The sequence below is a fragment of the Parasteatoda tepidariorum genome, chromosome 6, assembly GCF_043381705.1.
Source record: "Parasteatoda tepidariorum isolate YZ-2023 chromosome 6, CAS_Ptep_4.0, whole genome shotgun sequence".
Classification (NCBI taxonomy): domain Eukaryota; kingdom Metazoa; phylum Arthropoda; class Arachnida; order Araneae; family Theridiidae; genus Parasteatoda; species Parasteatoda tepidariorum.
In genome coordinates, this window is record NC_092209.1 from 6,770,078 (window position 1) to 6,795,431 (window position 25,354).

Below are 25,354 nucleotides of genomic sequence, written 5' to 3' on the forward strand. Positions count from 1 at the left end.
AAAATTTTATACTGAAAAAAATAAATTTTTTCTGTATGATTTTTATAAATTTAAAAATGCGAAGAGTTTTGCACAGGTTTTATGACTTATGAATCCTCGATGCTACTGAAGCACGTAAAACCAAACGACATTAAAGTTAGATTTTTTCAGGATAAAAAAATTATTTTGGTATCTAAATTTTGCAAGTTATTTTAAGTTATATTTAAGACCAGACAATACATGTTTTGTTGAGATTATGATTAACCAAATAGTTTTAATTTCCCATACTTATTTCCGACCATTAAATTTCATAAAACACCTGTTAAATTTAGATTTGTTACATGCTGCACANGTATGGTTTTTATAAATTTAAAAATGCAAAGAGTTTTGCACAGGTTTTATGACTTATGAATCCTCGATGCTACTGAAGCATGTAAAACCAAACGACATTAAAGTTAGATTTTTTCAGGATAAAAAAATTATTTTGGTATATAAATTTTGCAAGTTATTTTAAGTTATATTTAAGACTAGACAATACATGTTTTGTTGAGATTATGATTATTCTCTAGTAACTAATACTACATGCTATTATAAATATTCAATGGTTTTTGCACAAAGAAATATTTTTAACATTTCGTTAAAACTTTTCAATCAAGTCCTGCACTTTTTTTACTGGTTTATTATTTTTACAATATATGTTTTTAAGATTCTTTAACTAATTTTATCACATAAAACTAGCCATTACTTGGCAGTAAGAAATTTTTTTTTTAAAAATTTCTATTCATTTAATAATTTTCGACATAATTCTTTAAATAACACAATTTATTTTTTGAAAAATGTTACTGATAACATAGATTAAGAATGACCTAAATGTAACCACTGTTAAAGAAAATAAATAAGTATACTAAGAAAAATATATACAAAACCAGTTTCTTTGAGTATGAAAGTTTATAAAAGGAATTGTCTTTTGAAAAGTCACAATAAGTTTTAAAATAGATAAAATAAAATGAGCAATAAAAATTAAAAGAAAAAGTTAAAACTTACCAGCAATAATTTATATAATAGCAAAATTCAACAAAAACAAACAAGTAATGTGGAGATTTTTTAATGAAGGCATGTATTTCTACAGTTGGCATGATATTTTACCATCTTGGGAAAAACCTGATTTTTCCATGGTGCTTACAGTTTATAACTTTTTCTCGCTTGAAATTTAACTGTTAAGTAAAAACATATTTTTTCATCCTCAGAAAAATGTCTAATTGTTTTTGCCAATTCTGTGAGCATCTAAAGCATAAACATTTAAAGCAGTACAGAAACAACAGGTTGGAACATTTGCTAAATTTAAAATCAAGTAAACCTGAAAAGCATATCTATTCTGGTAAATGACTAATTTGTATTGGTAGCTATACTCACATTTTAATACAACTTTCAGAAACATTCCAAATAATAATATGATGATCATCTGAACAACTATATAAAGTATCAGCATACCAGACAACATCATTAACAACTCCAGTGTGACCACCACTCTACATGAAAAAAATAGATGTATGCATATTAATTTAATACCCATCCTTCGTTCATGGTAAAACAAAATGCAAATAATCAATAAATCAGTATTATTTATAACTATGCAATCATTCAAAAAACAGTAATGCTTATGCCACTACAATCGAAAAAACTAAACTAACTCTAATATTTTTCATTATGTCCTTCCCTGTGACTATACATTTTTAGATTAAGAAAAAAGTTTTTAGAAGTTTTTTCTCCATTAATCTACCACTTAAGTACATAATTTAGTTTTTTTTAAGTTCAATTATTGTTGATTTTTAATTATTTATGTTTATAGAAAAATGTTTCAAAAATATCACAATAAAAAAAAGCATATAATTTCAGATAATTTGTAAACTATTAATTGAATGACATTACCTCATGTTGATTTAGCCTATGCTTACGTGACATAATTGATCAAAGTTAAATGATTACTTAAAAAATGCAAATGCCTTTGATACATTAGAAAAAACAATGGAATTATATACAGTTTGAATTATAACAATGCCTAATGTTAAACCAATGTGAAAAATTCATTTTCAAACCTTCCTCTTAAGCAGAAAGTCTTTATAAATGTAAAACACGTTTCTCTTTCTATTGATTAGGCAGGCATGTCATATCATTATTTACATGCAGCCAGAAATTGAATTGGTTTACAACATATGAAAAATTGGAACGAAAAATATAAGCGAAACTTAGAATCATTATACTTAATTTCTGCTAACACTAATTGTCAAAAGATTTTTTTTCAGATAAAAATCTTTTTTCTTTTTTGAGTGGCAAAATTTGGTTTATCAAGCCTGTCAACATCGAAGAAGTAAATAACTGAGATTTTACTAACGTAATTTTTCGTGCTATGAGTAAAGTTTTGATACATCATGGATAATCATGTAAGTCAAAATGAGAAAATAAAAAATTGGAAATAATATAAGCACTTACATTTAGCAAAGTAAAAAACATGTATAGAAATCTTAATTTAATGAAGATGTTTTTGAACCATTATTTATAATTACTTAAACTATAAATAGTCAACATACTGCAGTACTGGCAAAAGCATTATCTGTTGCGGAATAAGAGTAGTATTTTTGCCATTGGTGGATATTTTATCACCAAAATTTTTTTTAAATAAATTCTTCAACGAATATAGAGAAATTTGTGTATATATAGGTAAACAGGAGATAGTTGTAAAATTCAGGACCCTTCGTTAAAAACATGAGACTTGGCAGGTATAGGCTTTTATATGACGCTCTAAGTAATCCTGTGAATCTTGGGCTGACTCTGATTAAAATTCTCAGGGTTCGAACAACCAAATGCAGGCCTGAACTCATCCCTCTAACCCATATATTGATTATTGTGAAATAATAAAATTTAGTAATCAAGAGAAAAGGTTAGAAGAAATGAAAACATAACACACTTGAAAATATTTCATTGCATTATTTAGATGTGTTAGCAACTTATAATTTTTTTTGTAAATAAAAAAAAAAGCTTTTTTTTTATTTCAGAAGAATTTTAATAAAATCAGACCTAATTTCAATGAAGAAATTTTCATAAACCTATACACAATTTGCTTTACATGAACCAATTAGATGTGTTTGAAACTTACCAAATCAGTAAAAAGATCTGCATTTGTAAAACTGTACAATAATATATCACCAACCATGGTCCCCATTGCAACTAGACGCAAATTTAAAATTTCTGCATATGCTCCTGCATGGGATCCTCTTACTTTTTTGGACTGTTTCTGAAAAGGATCAAAATCCACAATCAATCTTTACAAAGCATTTCTAAAGTTCATATTTCACTCAACTTATATGTTATGCAAAGTAACATTTTCAAAGAAATTTATATACATGAAATAAATTTAAATTATGAGCTAAAGTAATTCTGCTGTGCAGTTGGGATGATTTATATTGACTTGTAATTATTTATATCTATATTATTCAAACACCCCAACCTGTTCATAAAACATAGTTTAATACATTTTATTAATTAATAACTTAATATATAGTTTTGTTAAAAATAACAATTCCAACTAATTTCTTCAGACAGTGTCAATTTTTTTAAAGCTGTTGTTGTAATACTCTTTAATAAAACATTATTCTTTTAAATAAATCATGCATGATTTAATGCAAGTCAATATAAATTTAGATGTCCCATTAGACTATTCCTACTGTCCTATTAGTTCCCATAATATTCTACATTTTTCTAAATAATGTAAAACATGTTTATTTCGATTAAATTTCTTAATTAAATAAATTAGGAAATGTATTTTGAAGTAAAAAAAAAATTAAAATCTACTTTTTCTAGTTGAAAACAAACTTTCCCTGACCACTCTGTCAGTTATCAGTAAATATCAACTTCTTGTTGTTAAAGATAGCTCTGATATTGCTATTTATATACTACGTAAGATTTTCTTTAAAATAATATTTTCATTAAAATGAGGCCATTGTCCCCACTTTTTCATTAAAAAATTTTATTCTGGAAAACATTCTTTCTACAGAAGCTGTTGCTGTGGGCACCATTACACTTGGGTTTGAGTTTACAACTTCACAACTAACGTTGGGGGAAAATCATCCCAACTAGAATTTATCCAAATTCATCCCTTTCTTTCCTTGACATGCAAATTGTGTGAACACTGATTGCGCTGAAAATTTTTTGTTGTTGTTGTTGAAGGCATCGATAAACGATAGCAAATTCTATCTGTATTAGGACTTGGTCACATAAATAAAAAATTAAATAACTAGTATCAAATAGTTAATATTTCGATAAAAATATTTAATTAAAACTTGTAATTAAGTTCAAGACTTCCTTAATTGAATAATATTAGAATTAGGGATTTCTCAAAATGAAAATACAGAGAATATGCTGTTTATGAAATTCCTGACTTAAAATTCTATACAATTACTGTAATATTGATTGGAAACTATCAACTTTAAAATAAGATAAAGGAGACTAAGCAATAATTGTGAAACTATAAGATTCTACCCTACAAGATGTGTAACTTCATTTATTGATAATAATAAATAAACATATGACACCCAAATTCCTTATCACAAATATTTGACAATGTTAAATTCATAACTCACAAAAACGTTAAGGCAAAACTATCTGCTTTCGTGATTTTTACTTACTACTACTAAACTAGACTCAGTGGCGCAACAGCCCATAGACTGCCAAGGCCTACTGTGTCCATCTCAGTTTTTTTGACATTAGTCTCTGGGGAGCAGATGTTCTGGTTGGCTGGTCAGCGGAATGCAGAACGCCCATTATTTATTCCCAAGTATGCTTGGTACTCATTTTATCGACCCATTGAAAAAAATGAAAGACTCAAGTCATCCTTGCCCTGTCCGGGGATCGAACCCAGGACCTGTGGCACAAAGTGCCACCACTCAGCCACCGGGCATGATTTTTACTGCCTAATTAATTAAAATAAAAAGATACTGATAAAGTAAAATTCAAACATTTCAATTCTTGGTATAGTCGTTTTAAAATCCGCATTTGTTTTCGTAGAACCTGGGATGTTCTGAAAACACACCAAAATATCAAGACAAAATATTTCTTATCAGGAAAACTACTTTTCCTGAAATACCATTTAACAGGTCTCTTTGTCATAAACAATAAATTAAAAAGATGTTTTTTTGAAACATAGAGAATGATAATATCCCCATAATAAATATTAAGTTCAAATTTATTATAATTGTTAATAATGATTGTTGCAATTATAATTGTTCAGTCATTTTAATTGTTAGTAATGATTGTTGTAATTATAATAGTCCATTCATTATAATTGTTAATTCACTGTTTCTAAATTTTCATTTCGGTTTTTCACAAAATTTTACTAAGACTATTTGCATATCAATACAGTATTGATTACCAGATTTGAAAAAGGTCCCCATGACAAAGAAGAGCATGTTGCTGATAAATGGGAACTTGGAGTATATTCTTGCTTTAATACCCCTGTTGCTGTCTCCCAGATTTTTAGGCATCCATCCGGACTTGAATAAGCTAAATACTCTCCACTATCGGAGTATGCTGTTAAATTTCGTACAAGTGGCATAATATAGTTGTTTTCAGGAAAATCTCTATGATTACACACCACATGTGAATAAATACCGAACACGCTTGTAGATGTTTGTAAATAAATTTACGTATGCTTCACTTCAATTGTTTTTTAGTCCCATTTAGTTGTTTTAAGAAGCCCTTCAAATTTCATTAAAATATAACAAAGTAACTAAAAATAATAACTTCTCATAGTTATTTTTAATCAATAAAAATCATAGTTATTATTAATCAAATTGAGTATTAAAAATCAAAGTATAGTTTAACACTAACTACTAATGCATAAGTGAACATGCCTACTACAAAGGTTTAGAAACAGTTTTTGGAATAAGTATTTTTAAGAAAAATAATACAATGAAATGAACATTTCCGAACACTGAATCGCATCTTTTTTCTATCAACCAAGTTGACTTTTTTATAATATATGAACAGCAACTGATTAAACTGTTTAGTGTAATTCTTCAAAACACTATTTCAAAACACTCTTGATATTTTGTTGTTTTTATGGGGGAAAAAAAGAACAAATGCTTTTCGACCTATGTTTTTGATCTTTCGTTCTTTAATAATTATTTTTGGTGACTTGAACAACCAAAAAAATTTATAAGCAAAAGTGGATTAATCTTGCATGCATGATTTCAATTTAGATACTTGAAAAATTCTCATTTTTTCCATAAAAAAAAAATTACTCAAAGTAGTTACGATTTGTATTTTTTAATATGTACTTATTTTATGTTGCTCACTTGCAGTTCATTAAAATCTGGTAATGATTTGGTTGATTTTATCTTTTGTGACTATTTTGTCACTTGGTTACATATTTTTAATTTATCGCAAACCTTCTATTTTTATTAAAAAGAAAAGTACTGTTCTTTTTGTAATTGCACATCCTGATGATGAATGTATGTTTTTCGCTCCCACAATTTTAAGTATTCTGAGAAGAAACTTTGAAGTTTATGTGCTGTGTTTATCATCTGGTAATTATTTATTAAAGATATTTTATAAATTATAATTAGTTGGGGATATTTCCATATCGTGATTTGTTATTCCAACTGTAATCGCCAACGTGCATAATAGATTGTAAATTTTTTAAGAAAAAGCACATAGATGTTTTCCAGGGGTAGATATGAGGTATACCTTTTGAATACTGTGATTTTTTTTTAAATGTTTGTAGTTGTCAAGACTGGGTGATTATTCTGCCTCAGATCATGATACAAAAATCTCCCCAATTAATTTTAAGCATAATATTATCTCGTTTTATTTCACAATCCAGTCACGTTAATGTGACCTCCTGTCAAAAGCCAAAATAACTACTTTTGGCAGAGTTGACTACTGTGAAATGTGAAGGAAGAGAGCCAATTAGGTTCTTCAAGGTGTTCAATAAGATGTTGAGTCATGTCCTCTCCAACCGGGTTCGAATTCCAGCGATGACTAACGGATTCAAATTCCTCACCCAACTTGCACGAACCACAGTACAGGCGTAAAATATCTTCAGTTGTAGACGGATCATGGGTTAGAGTCCCTTTGCCGTCAGGTTCACCGTGAGAGGTTTTGTGGTTTTCCTCCTGATGTAAAGCAAATGCAGTTTAGTTTCATCAAAAAGTCCTCCACAAGGGTAAATTTCTCCTAATACTTGATCCAAGAGTTCCCTTGTGTACTAGAATAGGTTCAAAATTACAAGGCTAAGGAGTTAAACGTTGGTAGTCGTAGACCCAAAATTGGGTCGGCTGTTCGACGGCGGTTATAAAATAAAATAAAACGCCAGCTGCGCTAGGTTACACAGTTGAGGATTGATGGTACGAACAACCCATTCAAAGTGATTCCTCTGATTCTCAATTGGGTTTCAGCCTGAGGAGTTTCATGGCTAGAGGAGTATGGTAAACTCATGCTTGTGCTCTTTGAAACACACTCGTTTGCTACAAGCTGTATGGTATGATACATTGTCCTGTGGATAGACGCGATCTTCTTGAGAAAAAACAATTTACGTGTAGGAGTAAATGGCGTCGTAGCCAATGATCTTGCTCTTTTGGATATCTGATGAATCGCTCTGTTTTTGCAATGTTTTCCGGTTCCCTCGGACACTTTTTTTTATACGTACTGCCTTCTGTGATTGGTTATTTCATGTTGACAGCAAAAGTAGGTGGTATTCACATTAATGTGAGTGGACTGTATATAAGCTTTTATTTAAATATTTCAAATTGCAATGTTTGTTCATATTTGTGATTAGGTGGATACCAGTTTGAAAGTAATGTACGAAAGCAGGAGTTGAGGAAGAGTTGTCAGACTCTTGGAATTCCTGGAGGTAACTTAACAATTATTGAACACAGGTAAAAAATATATATTACTAATCCTCTTGGCTTATAATTACATATCTTCTAGTTTCAAACCTCAATATCACAGGATGTTTAAGTATCTGTATGTACTAACTATAATCACTAAGGTGCCAATAGTTAATTAATATGTCGCATTTAACTTTAAACTTCCAAAAATTTAAAAATTATGTATTGAGGTTTGTTTAGGAGTGACTATAAATTATACTCATTGAGTTGGTCCTTTTTGTTTATTTTTTTTTTCCAAGTCAGTTGTGGGTTTAAGTCTGAAAATCATCAAAAGTTTTTTTTTTTGCCCCAGGTTTCAATGCTACGATTTTCACCCATCACAAAATTTGATAAAATTTTTTTTGAATATCATTAAGTAATCTTAATTTAATTTACATACTTGCTATGCTGATAATCGAAGAAAAATTTATTTTAGCCAATTCTGTTTTAGGGTGCCCCTCGATTTAACAAGATATTTTGATCAAAGCTTTTAATTAATGAAATTACTGAAAAATTTAAAATTCTTTCTTGAACATTGATTTTGTAAGACTTTTCTTGAATATTTTTATGAACCATTTCGTGAAGTCCCCAGTGCCGTGCGTGAATTACCATGCTCGAAAAGCAGATGTACGACTCATACATTTCTAAAGTAGAAATGTGTGATTAGGCAGGGTGATCGTATTCCGGGTGTACCTCGTAATTCCGGGTTTTTATATTCTCCTTCTGAGTCTTAAAATTAGGAGCAGAGCGTATAATTTTTCTAGGAATATGGGAGAATTCCACGTTTCTCAAGAGCATTGGTTCTTAGACTGCTGCTAATCAAAAACTTATAATTGGACGAAACTTTTACGGAATTCCTCAAACTAAAAGAGCTAATTCCCACTAATAAACTTCCTTTAACTCCTGATAATGAGACATACACATGATTCTTACATACGCATGATTCTTTCGTCAATGGGCCAAAATCCGCCAATATGATCCTTTTGGTTTGGCGGATTTTCGCCATTTTGAATATTTGGAACTGCACCGGAATCCGCAAATATCGCAATTTCTTATTTACAGGGTTTTAATATCTAGCATCAATTTTTGAATTTATCTAATTTAAAATTTGCACATTCCGATTCATATTCACGTGGTTTAAAAGTAGTACATCGCTGTTTGGTTTAAAAGTCCAGTGTCGCGATATATATTCACGCGTTTTTAAAATTAAATAATGTTATTCGTATTCCCACGAATTTAAAATCCAACATCACAATTCGTATTCTCGCGTTTTCAATGTGTAATATTGTGATCTGAATTCATGCATTTGTAATATCAAATGTCAGTTTTCGTATTTTCACCTGTTTTGAAAGCTATGCTTTGTGATTCGTAATCACGTGTTTTTGAAATTCAATATCGCGATTTTTATTCACGCGATTTTAAAATCTAATATCTCGATCCATATTCACACAATTTTAAAAATCCAACAACTAGATTTTTGTAAGAACTAAGATTTTTTTCTTAAATTAGTTACTATAATAGTGTGATATTCTTCATTGGTAAGTAATTTAATTATAAATCTTATTTAAAAAAAAATTATGTTGAATACAAAATATGTCTGCTATATAAATTAATAATTTGATATCCATTTTTTGCCCATAAAAGTTTCAGGGTTTTTCACTCGCCCCCGATTAGGGTGGTTTTTATTAGCATTGAACAATTTTTTCTCCATCAAATCTTTCATTTAGTGTTGACAGTTGGTGAGGTGCTTGTATTCTTGTTAGAAAAATTACTTTTTTTTACCTGCCTGTCATCATTACTTAGTTTTAAGAACAATTTTCAATTTAAAAAAAAAAAAAAAAACTCAGAATTTAAACTCAAAATTTCTGCTCATTGCTTTTAAGAAATATGTCGGAATCAGCTGTGTGTTTGTAAGTTGTGTATCAAGTGAATAAATCAAATAATATGAGTATAAAAATAATCACCTTACAATAGGGGTGCACAACCTTTTTGAGTGAAGGGCCACTTGCACAGCAGGTTGGCTAACGAAGGGNACCTTACAATATTACATAAGAAATAAAAGCATTCAAATGCAAACATACCTTTGTTACATAAAATAAGTATTTAACTTGTATTGTTTTTGTCAACAGAAACTTTATGTACAAAATTATCATAATCGGATTTTCAAATAATCTGATTACAATAATGTGACATGATAAACAAATCACAGACTTGTGTGTTTTTCGTCACGAAAACAATACTCTCAATTCAAGTCCAGTAATAATCATCTAATAATATAATGTCATAAATGAATATATTCAACTGCATTCCTAACTTTGTTTTCTAAAACACAAGTTTACCATTGAAATTTCATTGCATTGCAATATAACACGATTGAAAGACGCAGCTTTGTCTTGTACACTGTGCAAAATAAAAAAATGCACCACCATTAATAACTTTTGGTCTAGTGATTAGATCTTCACATTCTAGGAATCAATCTTAATGGTTTGAAGGAGCGACCTCAAATAATCAAATCAATTAGTGTAAACGATATTTTAAATTACAGAATCAGACACAAAAACGTACTTTCTCTGTATAAACATGCCTTTTTTGTCAACAGATTCGGATTTCTGACCTCCAAAATATAGGGGTAGTCACAATCTGGGGAAAATGGTCCTAGAAGTTTGGTCGGGAGAGCGGTCCAAAGTTTGGACCCCTTTATATTAATTTTAATTTCTGCATATTTCGCCATCTTTTGAGAAATTTTTAAGCAAATTCAAAAATTTTTGTATACAATTACAAAGTTTGTTCCTATTGTGAAATATAACTTTTTTAGTACATGGTTATTATTTTATTTAATAATAGACGAAAAAAATTTGAATTATAAGGTATACAATTTTTTACTTCATTTTAAATAATGCAATTTTAAATGAAAAATTACGAAAAAAAGAGCAAAATTGGTTGAATAGTTTCTGGAAAATTAAATTTTGAAAAAGTCATATTTTTAAAATACAATTTCTCAAGAACTATTTGACCAATTTTTCTCAAATTTTGTATTTTGCCATGTTACTTTATACATTCTTTACATTCAAATACATTCTTTAAAATTATGTAAAAAATTGTATACCTTACGATTCAAAATTCTTTTGACTATTATGAAATAAACTAATAAAAATTAGGCTTACTAAAAGTTGTTTGACTAAAAGAATTTTATAATTGTATGCAAAAAAAATTTTTAATTCACTTAAAATTTTTTTGAGATATGGCGAATTAAGCAAAAAATGAATTTAGCATTAAGGGGTTCAAACTTTGAACCACTCTCTTGACCAAACTATTAGGACTATAACTTAAACTTTCGCAACTGAAAATATTGTCTGCTCTAATTGATTAACATATATGAGGTCATCTCTTGAACCATTAAGAATGAACCTTAGAACAAGATCCAATCATAAGATCAAAAGTTATTCAGGGTGGTCCGTTTATTGTTTTGCTCACTGTACATCCATCACAATTGAAATTTTTTCTATTGCAAATTTTCTGTTTTTTTTAACAGGTGATAATGCTAATTGGTTTGAATTAGTAGAATTCAATAGTATTTATTTTCTATTTAAAGAATTCTTCTGGTTTATTAGATTTTTACTCAATTTAACCTCGTCTAGTGTTAACTTTTGTTAGTGCGGTCATGAAGTGTTATCTTTTTTTCTAGTTATCAATAACAAGATACCAAAGTATTTGTGGTGTGTTAGGATGTTTGAGGCTATGTTTATAAATTATCATCACTATCAAATCTCCTCTTCCTATTCCTCTCACTAGCTAGTGTTGCATTAAAACACAACTTCTGTATTTCTAAATTAAATGTTGTTAATTGATGTGATGCCATAATAGGCATTACATATCTCCTAGCTTTTAAAATTTACTTTAATTTCATAAATTTTTTTTTTAAATGTTTGTAATCTGATTTTAATTTATTTAAACCAATTATTTAATTTTTAGTACATTTGATAAAAAGCAAATATAAATTTTTTATTCTCTTCTTAACAATCAATGTAATGGCTAACTTTTGAATTCAATACAATACAATACAATACAATAATGTTAAACTAATTAATTCAACGTCACGTCTAAATATAACATCAAAATCTATTTATAACTCTTATTTCTCTTACCACAAAAATGTTTCAGTTACAGGGTTAATTCTTGCTATTTTTTTGGTGATTAAGTTATAATCAAATTATTTCAAATTTATGTCAATTATTCCGTTTTGGCTATTTTATCTTTCGATAAATCGCCAACCATGGATCTCCTCCCATGCTCCTGACTGTATGTTGGGAACTTTACTTTTAGGTTTGAATTCTTGGCCTTAGGACTGGCGGCTTTTGCACTTTGCGATATTGTTTCTAATAATATTTACAAAATAATAAAGCAATAATATTTCTTTAAATGATTTTGTTTAATTCTCTCATATAAAACATTACTCAGTTGTAAGAAATGCAAGTGTATCTGCTACAGCCAAAATATGCTTAAATACTACAATGGTGTTACCTCCCGTATAAATACTGGACTAACCACCTTCACAATTAGTATTACTAATAAATTACGCTTTTAAATATTGAATGTTTACTGCTGAATGTTTATGCTTTTAAATATTGAATGTTTACTGCTGAATGTTTACGCTTTTAAATATTGAATGTTTACTACCTCGTGCAAATGCCACAAACACCACAGTATTTGAAATTTCTATCAGCATTTAATTATTAAAATATAGTTGAGTAAAGTTGATTATTTAGTACAATACAGGTTTTTTTTTGTTATTTGCAGCCAACTTCCTGACAATCCAAAGAGAAAGTGGAATCAAATCAAAGTTGGGAAAATAATTCTGAAGTATTCTTTTAAACTTTCAGCAAATGTTGTAAGTTTAACTCATTCATTTTTAGTATACATTAGTCAGTTATCATTTTGTAAAATTGATTATAATATTACTAAACTGTAAGATTGTAAGTTTAACACTCTTTGGCCATATTTTGTGGAATACTCTATAAGAATTCGTGGATGTGAGAGAGCAGTATTTATTTCCCTCCCTTTCTTGAATTTCATGTTAAATTTTTGAGTTTCGCTTTCTACAATATACTTCCTATTTGTATGCTCGTTAAGTCTGTAGTATCGAAAATCCTGGGGTCGATTGTTGAGCAGGCTTGGAGAAAATTTCATTCTCCTTCAGATCTATATTTAAATTGTGTTTAAAAATGAGTGGTGCTGCCATCTATCCACGAATCTGTGCAAAATCATTATTTCACCCTTCTCTTGTCAAACGTAAGGCCTTTCTTTCTGACTTAAATCACAAGGGCAATGGCTGATGAGCTTGGCATGTTCAAGTGTCATTATGTCATCATCATATTTGTCCAAACATCCCAATGTGGACCAATGCCTTCCTCTGAAGATTTCTCCATAAAGACTTCTAATTTATCTGTGATCTCCACTTATTTTCATTAATTGCAAGAAAATCAGACTCCTGAATCAGCCCATGAATCCAGTGAGTCTAAAAAGCAATATCTTTTTAAATGAATTGTCATCGCTCATTCGAATCACATGGGCCTTCTAATTCATTCTATTTATTTTTATGTATTTAATAATATCTGGTTGTTTATAAATCTTGTACAGTTTAAAGTTAAATGTCCTTCTCCAGTTATTGTTTTCATTTGCACCACCAAGTATACTCAGCAAAATCTTTCTCTCAAATATTGCGATATAATTTTCCTGGTGTTTTGTCATTGTCCGAACTTCTGACGCATATGTCAAGACTGGCCTGACAACAGTTTTAGAAAGAAACACAGATTTAATAAATCTTCTCATTGCATAGTCAGCCCTATTTGCCAGATAGAGTCGGTTTTTTCTTATCCGTAGTAATAATTGATCCTCAGTAAGTAAAACTCCTTACTGTTTCAAATCTATAAGAATCTAGATAGGGGTCTGAGACTCTGTTTCTCGAGAATAACATGCACCAAGTGTCACTAGAAACAATGAAAACGATGATTCAAACGTAGAGTTGCATCATCGTAGAAACATTAAAGTTGAGTTAATGTTTATTGGGAGAATGTGTCATTCTCCCAATTAAACTTGATGTTTAAATAATTATAGTTATAAAACAATCTACGGCAAGTGAGTTTATACATTTAAAAAATATAAAGTGAAAAATTTTTCTTTAATTTATATGGTTAAAGAAAACAAGTTTTTTAAGTACATATGTTTAGTGATTTTGGGAAGTTAATGCAAAAAAAACATTTTCGGTCTAAATTCCACAAAATGTTAATTTTATTTTCAAGGGTTCTTATGAATTTTTAAAGCATTTCTGTGGTGCTTAAAAAAATTTTCTAACCTCTTGGTTGATAAGTATGTATTTGAAGTTGCCCTTCATCCTTGCTACTTGTATATAATTTTTATTCAAATTTCTCAGATCATCTCGTTTGACGAAGGTGGTGTAAGCGGTCATTCAAATCATATTGCCATTTGTGAAGGATTAAAGTGAGTCATTTATGTTTGTTTATCAACCAGGAAATTTTTTTTTATAGAATTCTTATTCATTTTTTAAAATTTTATTTCTTATCTTCTAGGTATTTGAATGCAGAATCATTGATCCCTATAGGTGAGACATATATTTTTTTTAACTCTATTTTTATTAATTTCAATGTGTGTTAGCTTTAAATAGGGCATTTTGTTATAGGTTAAAATATTTTTGGGATTGAGATTGATTTATGAAAATAAGTTCATTTTACTTATGACCTAAAATTAATTTGATTTTTAGGACCTTTCTTTTTTCTTCGTGAGTTGGCTAACCTTTATTGTTACCCACATTTATGCAAACAAAGCCTTCCATTGGAAGTTTTTTTCCTTCTAAAGTTAGCAACAGATGTCTGCACTAATCATAGGTGGGCCCCCCTATGATTAGTGCAGTCCCATCTACATTTTTAAAAATTAATCCAGTATGTGGGATGTATACTCACAGCCTTATAAAAGGTTAACATATAATACAAACTTAACTAATACAAACTTCGTAAACTAAAACTAAATTTTAATTTATTCTAAAAAAAAAAAAATTTAAAAAAAGATTGCATACAAAATACCTGTTTTATTTTCGCAGTTCAATTGTGCATTATTTACAATTTTCGATAATTTTCAGGGAGCATAATTTTTCAATTTCTTAAAATATCAGAAAATCGCTAAATATATCAAATCGCTAAATATATCATAGTGTTATCATTTTTTTTATTTGTTAAAAAGTAAAAAAGAAAAAAATTACTTTTTGTGAAAAATGTAGAATCTGATAAATATCTGTATTCTTTTTTATTTTCCTTTCTTTTGAAACATTTTTACTTTGTATCCATTACACAAGATATACTTAAAATTGTTTCAACCAACTAGATTATTTTATTATGACATAATATTCTGAAGTATCTAATTTATATTGCAGACTGTGATGTTTATTTATTGAAGTCAGTGTCAATATTGCAGAAATATTTTGCATTTTTATTTGCTCTCCTAAATTATCTTCAAGATGAATTTTGTGTCATTTCAAGTTACCAAGATGTTAAAATTACTTGGGTAAGTTTAACTCTTTGTGCCAAAATAGTGTGAACTGCTATTTCTGTATTTTTAAATATGCTATAAAATTAGAAAAGCCCTGTACCGAAATAGAATATTTCTTAGCCGATTTGTTTTGTAAAAATTTAAACAAATAATAAATATAAGACTAAAAAAAATACGATTTTTAAAGAAATTATTTTATTTTAATTAAAAATATTTTACAAGATTTAAATCTGTTCTATATAATTAAATTCTAGATTGTCCAATTATCTTGAAAACCAAATTTTAGATACTAGATTACTAAACCTTCACGCTCTCGTACCACAGGTCTTGGATTTAGTCCTCGGGCCGGGCAAGGTTGATTCAGCCTTTCATCCCTTCAGTGGGTCGATAAAAAGAGTGCTTAGCATGCTTAGGGACTAAGGTTCCATAATTGGCACCCAAACGGAACATCTCCTGTACCCCAGAGCCCATTTTCAAGAAAACTGAGATGGACACAGTAGGCCTTGATCCTCTTTGGGCTGTCGTGCCACTGAGTTTAGTTTAGATAATTAATCTTTCTTCAAAATTATTCTAAACTTTCGCCAGTTTTCCGAAATTGGGTTGTTGCAATTACACTTTCACCTAACTTCAGGGAATTTAAATTTCACCACTTAGGTGAATTTAAAATATTCCCTTTAGATCACGCTAAATAACTTTAACACAAATAAACGACTTATAAATAAAAAGTATGTTTTAATTTTTAGTGTATGAGTCAAATAATTAATTATTAAGTAACACTAATGTTAGTTTAGTTAACTAGGATCTATACTAAACTAAAATTAGTGTTACTTAATTACTATACTTATTAGTGTTACTCTATACTTAACTAGGATCTATACTAATACGACGATAAACGACTTATAAATAAAAAGTATGTTTTAATTCTTAGTGTATGAGTCAAATAATTAATTATTAAGTAACACTAATGTTAGTTTAGTTAACTAGGATCTATACTAAACTAACATTAGTGTTACTTAATTACTATACTTATTAGTGTTACTCTATACTTAACCAGGATCTATACTAATACGACTATAAACTAATACGACAATAAACGACTTATAAATAAAAAGTATGTTTTAATTCTTAGTGTATGAGTCAAATAATTAATTATTAAGTAACACTAATTTTAGTTTAGTTAACTAGGATCTATAAAAAATATTTATTTCTGTTACATAATAAGTATTTGTTATAACAATAAATATTAATTGTTATTATTATAAATTATATATGTATAATTCAAACTAGATGATTTTTTTAAAAATTACTTATAAATAAAAAGCATGTTTTTAATTCTTCGTGTACGAGTCGAATAATTAATTACAAAGTAACCCTAATTTTAGTTTAGTTAACTAGGATCTATTAAATTTTTTTTTAATTCTAATAAATATTTGTTATAATAATTAATATTTATTATTATAAATTATATATGTATAACTCAAATTAGATGATTTATTAAAATTACTCAATCTATTATCCTTTCTATTTCAGAAGTGCATGAAAATCCACTGTTCTCAGTACGTATGGTTCAGGAGGCTATACATAACATTTTCAAGATATGTATACATCAACACATTTAAGAAACTATGATTATTATTGTTCATCTGTGGTCAGAGAAGACTTGGTTCAAGTTAGTCAGATGTTAGTTGTTGATAAAATTTTTAAATCTCATTTTTATCATCTGATAAATTGATGTTGGGTTCGCACAAAAGCATCATTCCATTCTCAACAACACTCATGTTTACAAATGACTCAAATGTAAATAAAATAATTATAAATGTGTGACTTTATTTGTAATGTCAATTATTCAGGTTAACTTATGAAACAATTGTCATATTCTTTTCTATCGCTCAAATTAATAAAGAATCCTCTACTTAATTTATACACTTTTGAAAGTTCGTGCAAACAAAAATCGTTTTTTAATGTAAATCAAAATCGTACAATTTAATGTAATTGCTGATTTGAGGGAACTGAGATGTTGGTAGAGAAAGACTTGCAGGAAGACTCCCAATAATAAAATCATCCATGTGGCTGGTGGTAAATTTAAAGGGCGAATTTCTGACCTTCGCTTTCTCTTTGTTATTTCGACAGAAAAAAAAAGTTGGTGCACGAATTTGGACCAAAATAAATCTTAAAATGTGGTCTTTTTGTGGTGCATTTGGTTGTTGAGAAAGCTTTGTTAAAGGAAGATTTTATGCATTTCATAGTAATTTTATCAATCAATTTACAACTACATTATTTACTTTATAAAAGTACTTTTAGCACAGCACATGCTGTTTTTCCTTAAAATAGGGCTGCACAACCTTTTTGAGTGAAGAGCAAGTTGATTAACGAAGGGCCACAGACATACTTAGTCAAGTTGGTGGCAAATATGAAAATTTTTATATAAACGTTAGCGTTCTAGCGCTAAATTTCTGTATAAAAAAATTAGTATATTGCAGAAAATTAAATACTTTTAATTACTACTTTTCATTACATTTCTATACTTTTCCTAAATTTTTTTTTCTTTTTTATCAATAATTGATTTTGCAAAGTATATATATACATGTACTCACACATATATATTTATTGGATGAAAAATATAAATTTTAAAAAAAAATTTAATGCTCAAAAAATGAAAGTGTATAAAAATGCATGCATATTTTAATGAAAGAAAATAAATAGGGTTTAAACAAATCTATTATAAAACAAGATAAGATTTAATATTTTACATTAGATATTTCGATTTCAAGAATTATTAGAAGCATGTGAATTTTAAAAAAGAAACTTTTTCGTTTCGCTCTTTAATTTAAAAGTGAGAAAACTTTCTCTATGTGCCTAATGGTTTTAATTAAATTTCCAATAGATCAGCAGTTTTGGACAATCACTACCCACTAGATCAGCAGATAATTAAGAGAATATTCAAATATTTCCGATTCTGAATTTTGGTTTTAATGAACCCTAAAAACAAATAAAATTTAAACCATATGTACAAGTTTACCGCAGAATTAATTTTTTTCAGAGAGGTGGGGGGGGGGGATTCATATCATATTTGTGATATCTGTATTGAAATTGTGTATCGAGTTTAAATTCCATAAATGTAAAATTTAGTAAGTAGCCTAATTTTTCAACAACAAATAAGCACTTTTCAAAAAAAAAAAAAACTTTTGATATATTTTTTGAAAATTGTCAGAAATGCAAAATTTTGGCATAGGGATAATTATTACTTATTAGCTATTGTAAATATGAACATTTTTAACATACATTTAAGTTAACATGCATGTTAAAATTACAAGGGTTCAATCCTGTTTTTGAATTATTTTAGCATAAAACTCTTGTTATGAAAATTACTGTCGAAAACTTAAATTTTGGTGTAGAAAATATTTAATAGTAAATAAAAATTTGTCAAATTGCAATTTATATAACCCTTTAATTTGTTTAGTTACTAAAAATAAAAAAACAATTATCATATAAAAAACACTTAACAATCATCCTTTTCTTTACATGCAAAATCACTTTTTATTTACTTTCATTTTAACTTCTCTTTTCCCCAAAGCATACAGTTACAAAAAAAATAAGTTTTGAAGCCCTCTGTACTGCAAGTTCATTTTTCAGTTTTCTATATGACCGAAATTTGAAACTGTTCTTTTGATTGATGCTCAGCTGTATAGACAAGAATGTTGAACTACTAAACTATTGTAACATAATAAAATAACATGTTTTCAGGAAATTTATTCTAATAACTGTGCTAAATATTGATAATAACTTAATTCAACCTTTGAGTTGATTGATTTAAAAAATTATTAACGCATTGAAACAAACATTTATAGTTTTTTGTAAACCTAAATTAGTTTACTTATCAGGAAATATAATTTATTGAAGGACTTATCAAGAAATAAAATTTACCCAAAAATTTAGTCTTTTAATACAATAACTTTTTAAAAATATTTTTGGAAAGTAAAGTTTGTAAAATTTTTTTCTTTTCTTCGTTTTATATAATTCTTGAATAAACGAGCATTTGTTAAAAATCAAAATATAGTGAAATAGTAATAATTTATTAAATTAAAGGTTCCTCTTGTATACTTAAAGAATTCAAACTAATAAATACACAAATTGGCCTTTAACAAGGACACATTTGCAAAGCGACACCCACTTTATAAAAAAAAAAAATTTGTATGAATTTTTTTAGACCGAAAGGTTCCTGCCCGAACTTCTCTCAAAACCTCGTTCGCATGATTAGGCATATTCTGCTAATCTGCATTTAAGAATAAGAACATTAAGAATTAAAAAACTTCTTTTTTTTTTTAAATAATTTGAGATCCCTCAATCATTGGCGACCACTTTAGTTTTGCTTTATCTTAAAAATCTGCCTAAATTGTGGCAGAAAATAATTAAAATCAATATTTAGATTGATAATAATGAACAATTTATAGTTATTACTTGTAATATATTAAGAGTAACATATTTTTAGAAAAACCAATTAATAGTTTAATGATTTTGGCTATATTTTTTATACATGATATATTAATACAAATTATAACTATAGTAGTAATATAATGCAAGTATTGTGCATGATTTAATGTCTAATAACATGTCCCCAATGTTAATAAGAAAAACTTGTCCTAGGTGTTTGATAGATTTTATCAGATTTCAACAATTTTCGACTTAAGTCAAAAACCAGTTTTTCAAAATCCCAAGCCTTTTATTAGGATATGCGCCCTAAATCAATTTTTTATCTTCTTCTTTCTATTATCCTTAAGTTCTTAAATACATAAACTAAATCCCCTCCTCAACTTTAGCTGCCAAAAATGTTCTGAAAATCTTCAACCTACATTCAGAAATATATGGCAGTTATTTATTTTTTTAATTGCTTATTTATTATTCAGTCGTATGGTTGGCTTTATGAAAATAATTATACAACCTAATAGAATAATCACCCAGGAACTATAATTCTAAATTTTCACTGTCTTTTTCCAGTGAAATAGGTTACTTTTCTTAAAGCATTAAGGGTAAACATTTACTTCGGTATAATAATTTCCTTTACTGAATTTAACTTTCACCAATTTGTATTTTTTTACTATCATTGTTTATTAAGAAAAGTTTTAAATTTCAAGAGTAGATGTCCATGTATTTTTAAAAACTTATACCAGAATATTTTATCTACACTATTCAATTTTAGTAAACTGGGCACTCATTTCATTAAAAACGTTTATTTAAACTCAACAAAGTTCTTTATCGGATTTTACAACACATATAAAATATATTTACAAATCGAATAACCATTAGTTCCTAGATTTCTTATTTCTTTTGAAACTTTTTTTCCTTTTCTGCCATTTTTGTCCTTTGATAAATCTATCTCTTTCCATTTCCCACGCAATTTGCTTGACAGCTAAAGAAGGAAAAAAAAAGAAGTATTAGTGATATAAAATTGCATCGATTAAAATCAAACATTGTTTTAAAAATAAAAATATTTTCATACAAGATTTATCTTTGATTTTGAAAGCTTGTCCAGTTAACGTATCTAATTTAGTCCCAGCATTTTCTTCTAGGAGAGCTGAAAACTGCAAGACACAAACAATAATAAATGCAATATATATAAAAAAAAGTGTAAATATAATTTTAATTTAAAAAAGCTATTATAAGCTATTTCCAATAGCAATAAGTGAAAATTGATAAAAAGTTTATTTATTACATATGTCGTCGATCTTTGATATAACGACTTCCGTGTTCGAAAAGGAAACGGATGTTATAACATTAGGTCGCTATATCATGAGAACTACAGGAAATATTTAATAAAATTCACAAATATTGGACTTTTTTGACAACATTATTCTTTTATAATCTTACATCTTTTTATTTCTGTTTCGAGCTATGTTATGGTGTTATAAATTGCTATTTTTGCTAAATAACATGCACCCAGAAAATTAAAAAGTCTGAGAAGAAAGTGAATACCTTTGTGTATCTGTGTTTAAGTGTTCAAATCAATTGTCTCTTAGAATGTGTGTTTACTGATACTTCTTTTTTAATGGTTTCATCTAATTTATCGGAATATGCAAAATTATGCATTTGGGGAAAATTCATTCCTATAAAAAAAGTTTTTTACAGAATGCTGCTAAGAATCATTGAATGAGGTGAATTTGACCAATTTTCAGTGTGTGTGAAAAATTGCAATTATTTTAAAGGAAAAGTGACTTTTCTAATAAAATAGTGATCTCACTTAAAAAAAAAAGGATTTTAAGTGACTTGCTGCTACTATTGTATACGTGGTTTATAAAATGCTCAAATCACACATTGAATTTATGAAATTAATAATTAAAGATGTTATGTTAATGCAAATACTTATTTACTCCTTGGCACTACAACCCATGAAGGACCTTGGCTTCCGTCACCACACAGCTCTACTTTTTTCTATCCTTTCAATTATTAATTTTTATCTTTTTTTAATCGCCCTTATCCTCATCTAATAACTTTTTTTTTGGGAGGTCCAACCTTTCCCTCGAAATAAGTATTTTTTCTTCATTCTGAGTAGTAGTCCAAGTTTCTGCTGCATATGTGACAATGGGTCTAATTATTAATTAATATAATTTCAGTTTTAACTTTGAGAGCAGAGAGGCATTAAACAACTTACATAGTGAAAAGTAACACCTGTTTCTAGCTACCAGTCTAACCTTTACCACTGGGTTTAATTCATTTTTTTCAGTTATAATTGATCCAAGATATTCAAATTCTGTCACCCTTTCAAAACAAAGTTCAGTATTTACTGAACTAAAGGTTAATCAATTACCTCTGTCCACAATATATTTAGTTTCTTTTCCTTGTTGATTAAAAGTCCCACACTCTTGGCCTCCTTTTTCTAATTATTATTTTTTTTACCGCCTATTTCTTTGTTCCTGGTTTCACAGAAATTTATTTTAGGCTGGTATCCCTTTTTTTGAGGTTTCTATTATAGAATACATTCAGCTGATGTTTCCTATCTTAGATTGGTTTCCTACTTCCTGTATTCTGCCTCGTTCAAATGCTTTTTCCACGATGAAATATTTTTGAAATGATCTTCCTCTTTTTCTTTATGGAGCATTTCATTTTGCCTTGTTCCATGAGAAAGTATTTTTTTTTTCAATCATGAATTCCCTGCACTCTCCAGCAAACTATCTTTTGCTGTTTTCAGTATGACATTTTTCCCATTTTACTTCAAGCAGATCCTCCTGTTCAATACTCCAATATTCTTTGTCAATTGTCTCTGTCAATTTTTTTCTAGAAATCTCTTTTTACAATGTAATCGTCCTAAAGCTTTTGTATTTATTTTTTCCTGTTTTTCACCTTTTTTCAACCTAAATCTGGTAATTCTTTGTCTATATTTTGTTACAACAAGGTAATGGTCATTATCTGCACCTCTAAAACATTTAAAATAGCTGATGGTATCATGACATTGTTAATCTGGTTTTTTGCTTGGCCCTCTGGTGATATGCATGTTTATTTATGTATCTGTTTGTGTCCAAAACAAGTCAAACAATTTATCATATTATTATTACATTCAAAATCCACAGTTCTGAGACCATTTTCATTACACAAGTCATGCAAACAGGGATATATAATCCATAAATTGCAAAAATATGAATAATGTTATGATGCTGCAAAACAATATTTTAACCTTTTTTAAGGTCATGGTAAATATACTAACAAGTTTATTAATAAGGTCAATTTAATTTGTCGATGGGAAGCAATTGTCCCACCTATGATTTGTACTGCCATCTTCTGATAACTTTAAAAAATACAAAACAATACCCATGAAGGGCTTTGTTAACATAAATATCGGTAACAGTAATGGTTAGAGAGTGATCAAGAAGAGAGGGCAACACTAGAAGCTATTTTCTCTTGCACTTTATGTGTTTGTTCATTTCTTGAGTTTATTTGTAGTTATTAACAGAGAATTTATAAATTCGGTTATTTTTAAGCATGAAAGTTCAAATTCATGGCTAATTTTTTATGATAGAAAAGGTAAAACTAGGAAAATGCACCCCACCTTTCAACCAAAAAAATAGCACTAAAAATCAAATCAATTTCAGGTAATAAACTAAATGAATGTGTTTTCATAACTCAATTTCAATACTAAAAATATTTAAGCATAAAACTACTAGAAAAAAATGGCCTTATAATGAGTTAATTAAAGTTTTTTAATTATTGTTACAGAAAAAAATGTAAGTATTGACTTTATGATATTATATCAGAATCACAACTCCATTCATTTTTTAATAACAACTTTAGCTACACCCTGTTTTATCAAATGATTCTGTTTTGTCAACAATTTATGTCATGTGATTTATATCATCACCTGAAGTGATAGTGCAAAAATAAGTAATTGAAGAAGCGATTGTATTCAATAAGTAATTGAAGAAGAATGGATTATAATATTTATAATAATCTAATTTATTTAATGCACTTGAAGAAAGAAAAACGAACTTACTTCATCCGCATCGGCTAGTAGTTGCCCATCAGTCAAACTATGTGAAAAGAAAAATAGATTAATTTTAGCTAAGAAATAAGCAAAATGACAAAATTATGAATATAAAAAAAGTTAAGAAAAAAAGAGAGATTACCTTTCACTTTTAGACTTCTTTTTTGGTGGCCTTTTTGATATGCCTTAAGAGATAAAAAAAAAACTTTAATTAAATATTATTGAATTTGTTATTGATAACAATTTTAAAATTAATTATTATTCATAACAGTTTTAAAACCAATCATTATAAAAGTTATTACTTTATTAGTATTGCTTAATGAGACCCACCATTTTAGACAATATTTGGTTGAAATTTTTAACCTAAGAAAAATATTTTAAGGTTTATTTTAATGCACTTACAAATAGTAGCCTAGGTAAAAATGGAACTGAATTTACAATCATTATTCTGAATTTTAAGAACTAATTATGATGAATAAAAATCTATATCAAATAAGTAGAATAGTATACAGACAAGGGTAGTCACTAAGATTTTTTACAAAAAAACAAAAAATTCTTGGTTTTTCAAGCCCTGGTAATAGGAACTGAAGAAAAAATCAAAGCAGCATTTCTCGAAAAAAAAAAATGTTTTTTTTTGGAAGGATAACTGACAAATAATGAGTATGATTTGCTCTACTTAAGTATGATAATAAATATAAGTACTAGAATAATTTCATTTAGAATAAAGGCAAATTTTATTTTGTAAGAATAATAAAATACTATTTTTAGTTTCAGAATTACTTTGTTTGGAACAGTTTTAGCAGTTTCTAACCTAATTTTATTAATGAAATACATAACAACACATAATAGTTTAAGAGTCACGGCACTCTTTGCATTAAAAAGTAAATAAATTGTAAGCATCATAATTAAAATTCCTTGAAACCAATAACTCATTTAAATTTGTGATGAATTTCCGTTATCAAATAATTTTTAAAGTATGGATTAAATAATTTGAAACCAAAAACAGGGTGAATTATTCACTTAACATTTTTGTATATACTTTAATTGATGATCAACTAAAATGTGAATTAGTGGATGGTCCTTAAATTTGAACTATCAAATTTTGCAACTTTTTAATAGCATTATTAATTAAAATAAAAAGGTATTGACTCAAAATTCTACATCCTTAGATTTTTCAAAATTTAAATTTTCAATAAATAGAATTTTTGATATCAAGAAGCGTCTCCCTTTAAGTTTGTAATAGCGAGGCTTGGTTTTATTATGTTAAAAACATAGTCTTAATCTTGTTTATCAGATTCAATAGCCGATGGATATAACCTGCAAAAAATAAATAACTGAACATTTCATACATTTTTTTCTTATTAAATTCTTTCAGGTTTTCCTCCTTTAAATTAACATTTAACTTTCAAAACACAATATGGCT

At 28.0% G+C, this 25,354-nt stretch overlaps 3 protein-coding genes across 4 annotated transcripts in view; 1 reads left to right on the forward strand and 2 right to left on the reverse strand.

Annotated features, from left to right (window-relative positions):
* Window positions 1-5,918, reverse strand: part of LOC107439255 (WD repeat-containing protein 43) — a 27,896-nt gene extending 21,978 nt beyond the window's left edge. Inside the window, exons 1-3 of the mRNA XM_043043519.2 lie at window positions 5,405-5,918; window positions 3,134-3,271; window positions 1,393-1,508 (exon numbers count right to left, since the gene is read on the reverse strand). Coding sequence (XP_042899453.1) covers window positions 1,393-1,508; window positions 3,134-3,271; window positions 5,405-5,587 — 437 coding nt within the window. The 5' untranslated portion in view covers window positions 5,588-5,918. The remainder of the gene's footprint in view (window positions 1-1,392; window positions 1,509-3,133; window positions 3,272-5,404) is intronic.
* LOC107439256 (phosphatidylinositol glycan anchor biosynthesis class L) lies at window positions 5,908-17,285 on the forward strand. Of its 2 annotated transcripts, none has more exons than XM_016051778.3 (7): window positions 5,908-6,560; window positions 7,811-7,910; window positions 12,699-12,789; window positions 14,332-14,399; window positions 14,489-14,520; window positions 15,346-15,476; window positions 16,992-17,285. In XM_016051778.3, exons 1-7 carry the CDS (start codon window positions 6,353-6,355, stop codon window positions 17,088-17,090), a joined length of 729 nt encoding a protein of 242 aa, XP_015907264.2. In that variant the 5' UTR covers window positions 5,908-6,352; the 3' UTR covers window positions 17,091-17,285. The 2 variants fall into 2 exon arrangements, with proteins under 2 accessions (XP_015907264.2, XP_042899455.1); XM_043043521.2 differs by having other exon boundaries at window positions 6,171-6,349.
* A 3,388-nt stretch (window positions 17,286-20,673) lies between these two features.
* The window catches only part of LOC107439253 (Nucleolar complex protein 1), a 33,634-nt gene continuing 28,953 nt past the window's right edge, over window positions 20,674-25,354 (reverse strand). Inside the window, exons 12-15 of the mRNA XM_043043517.2 lie at window positions 24,074-24,116; window positions 23,941-23,977; window positions 20,959-21,040; window positions 20,674-20,868 (exon numbers count right to left, since the gene is read on the reverse strand). Coding sequence (XP_042899451.1) covers window positions 20,762-20,868; window positions 20,959-21,040; window positions 23,941-23,977; window positions 24,074-24,116 — 269 coding nt within the window. The 3' untranslated portion in view covers window positions 20,674-20,761. The remainder of the gene's footprint in view (window positions 20,869-20,958; window positions 21,041-23,940; window positions 23,978-24,073; window positions 24,117-25,354) is intronic.

What these genes read in the sequence shown, in the direction of transcription:
- LOC107439256 (XM_016051778.3), top strand. Translation starts at nt 6,353, where the DNA reads ATGATTTGGTTGATTTTATCTTTTGTGACTATTTTGTCACTTGGTTAC. An exon ending in TGTGCTGTGTTTATCATCTG is followed by an intron (nt 6,561 to 7,810) that starts GTAATTATTTAT and finishes ATTTGTGATTAG; the next exon opens with GTGGATACCAGTTTGAAAGT. An exon ending in TTAAACTTTCAGCAAATGTT is followed by an intron (nt 12,790 to 14,331) that starts GTAAGTTTAACT and finishes CAAATTTCTCAG; the next exon opens with ATCATCTCGTTTGACGAAGG.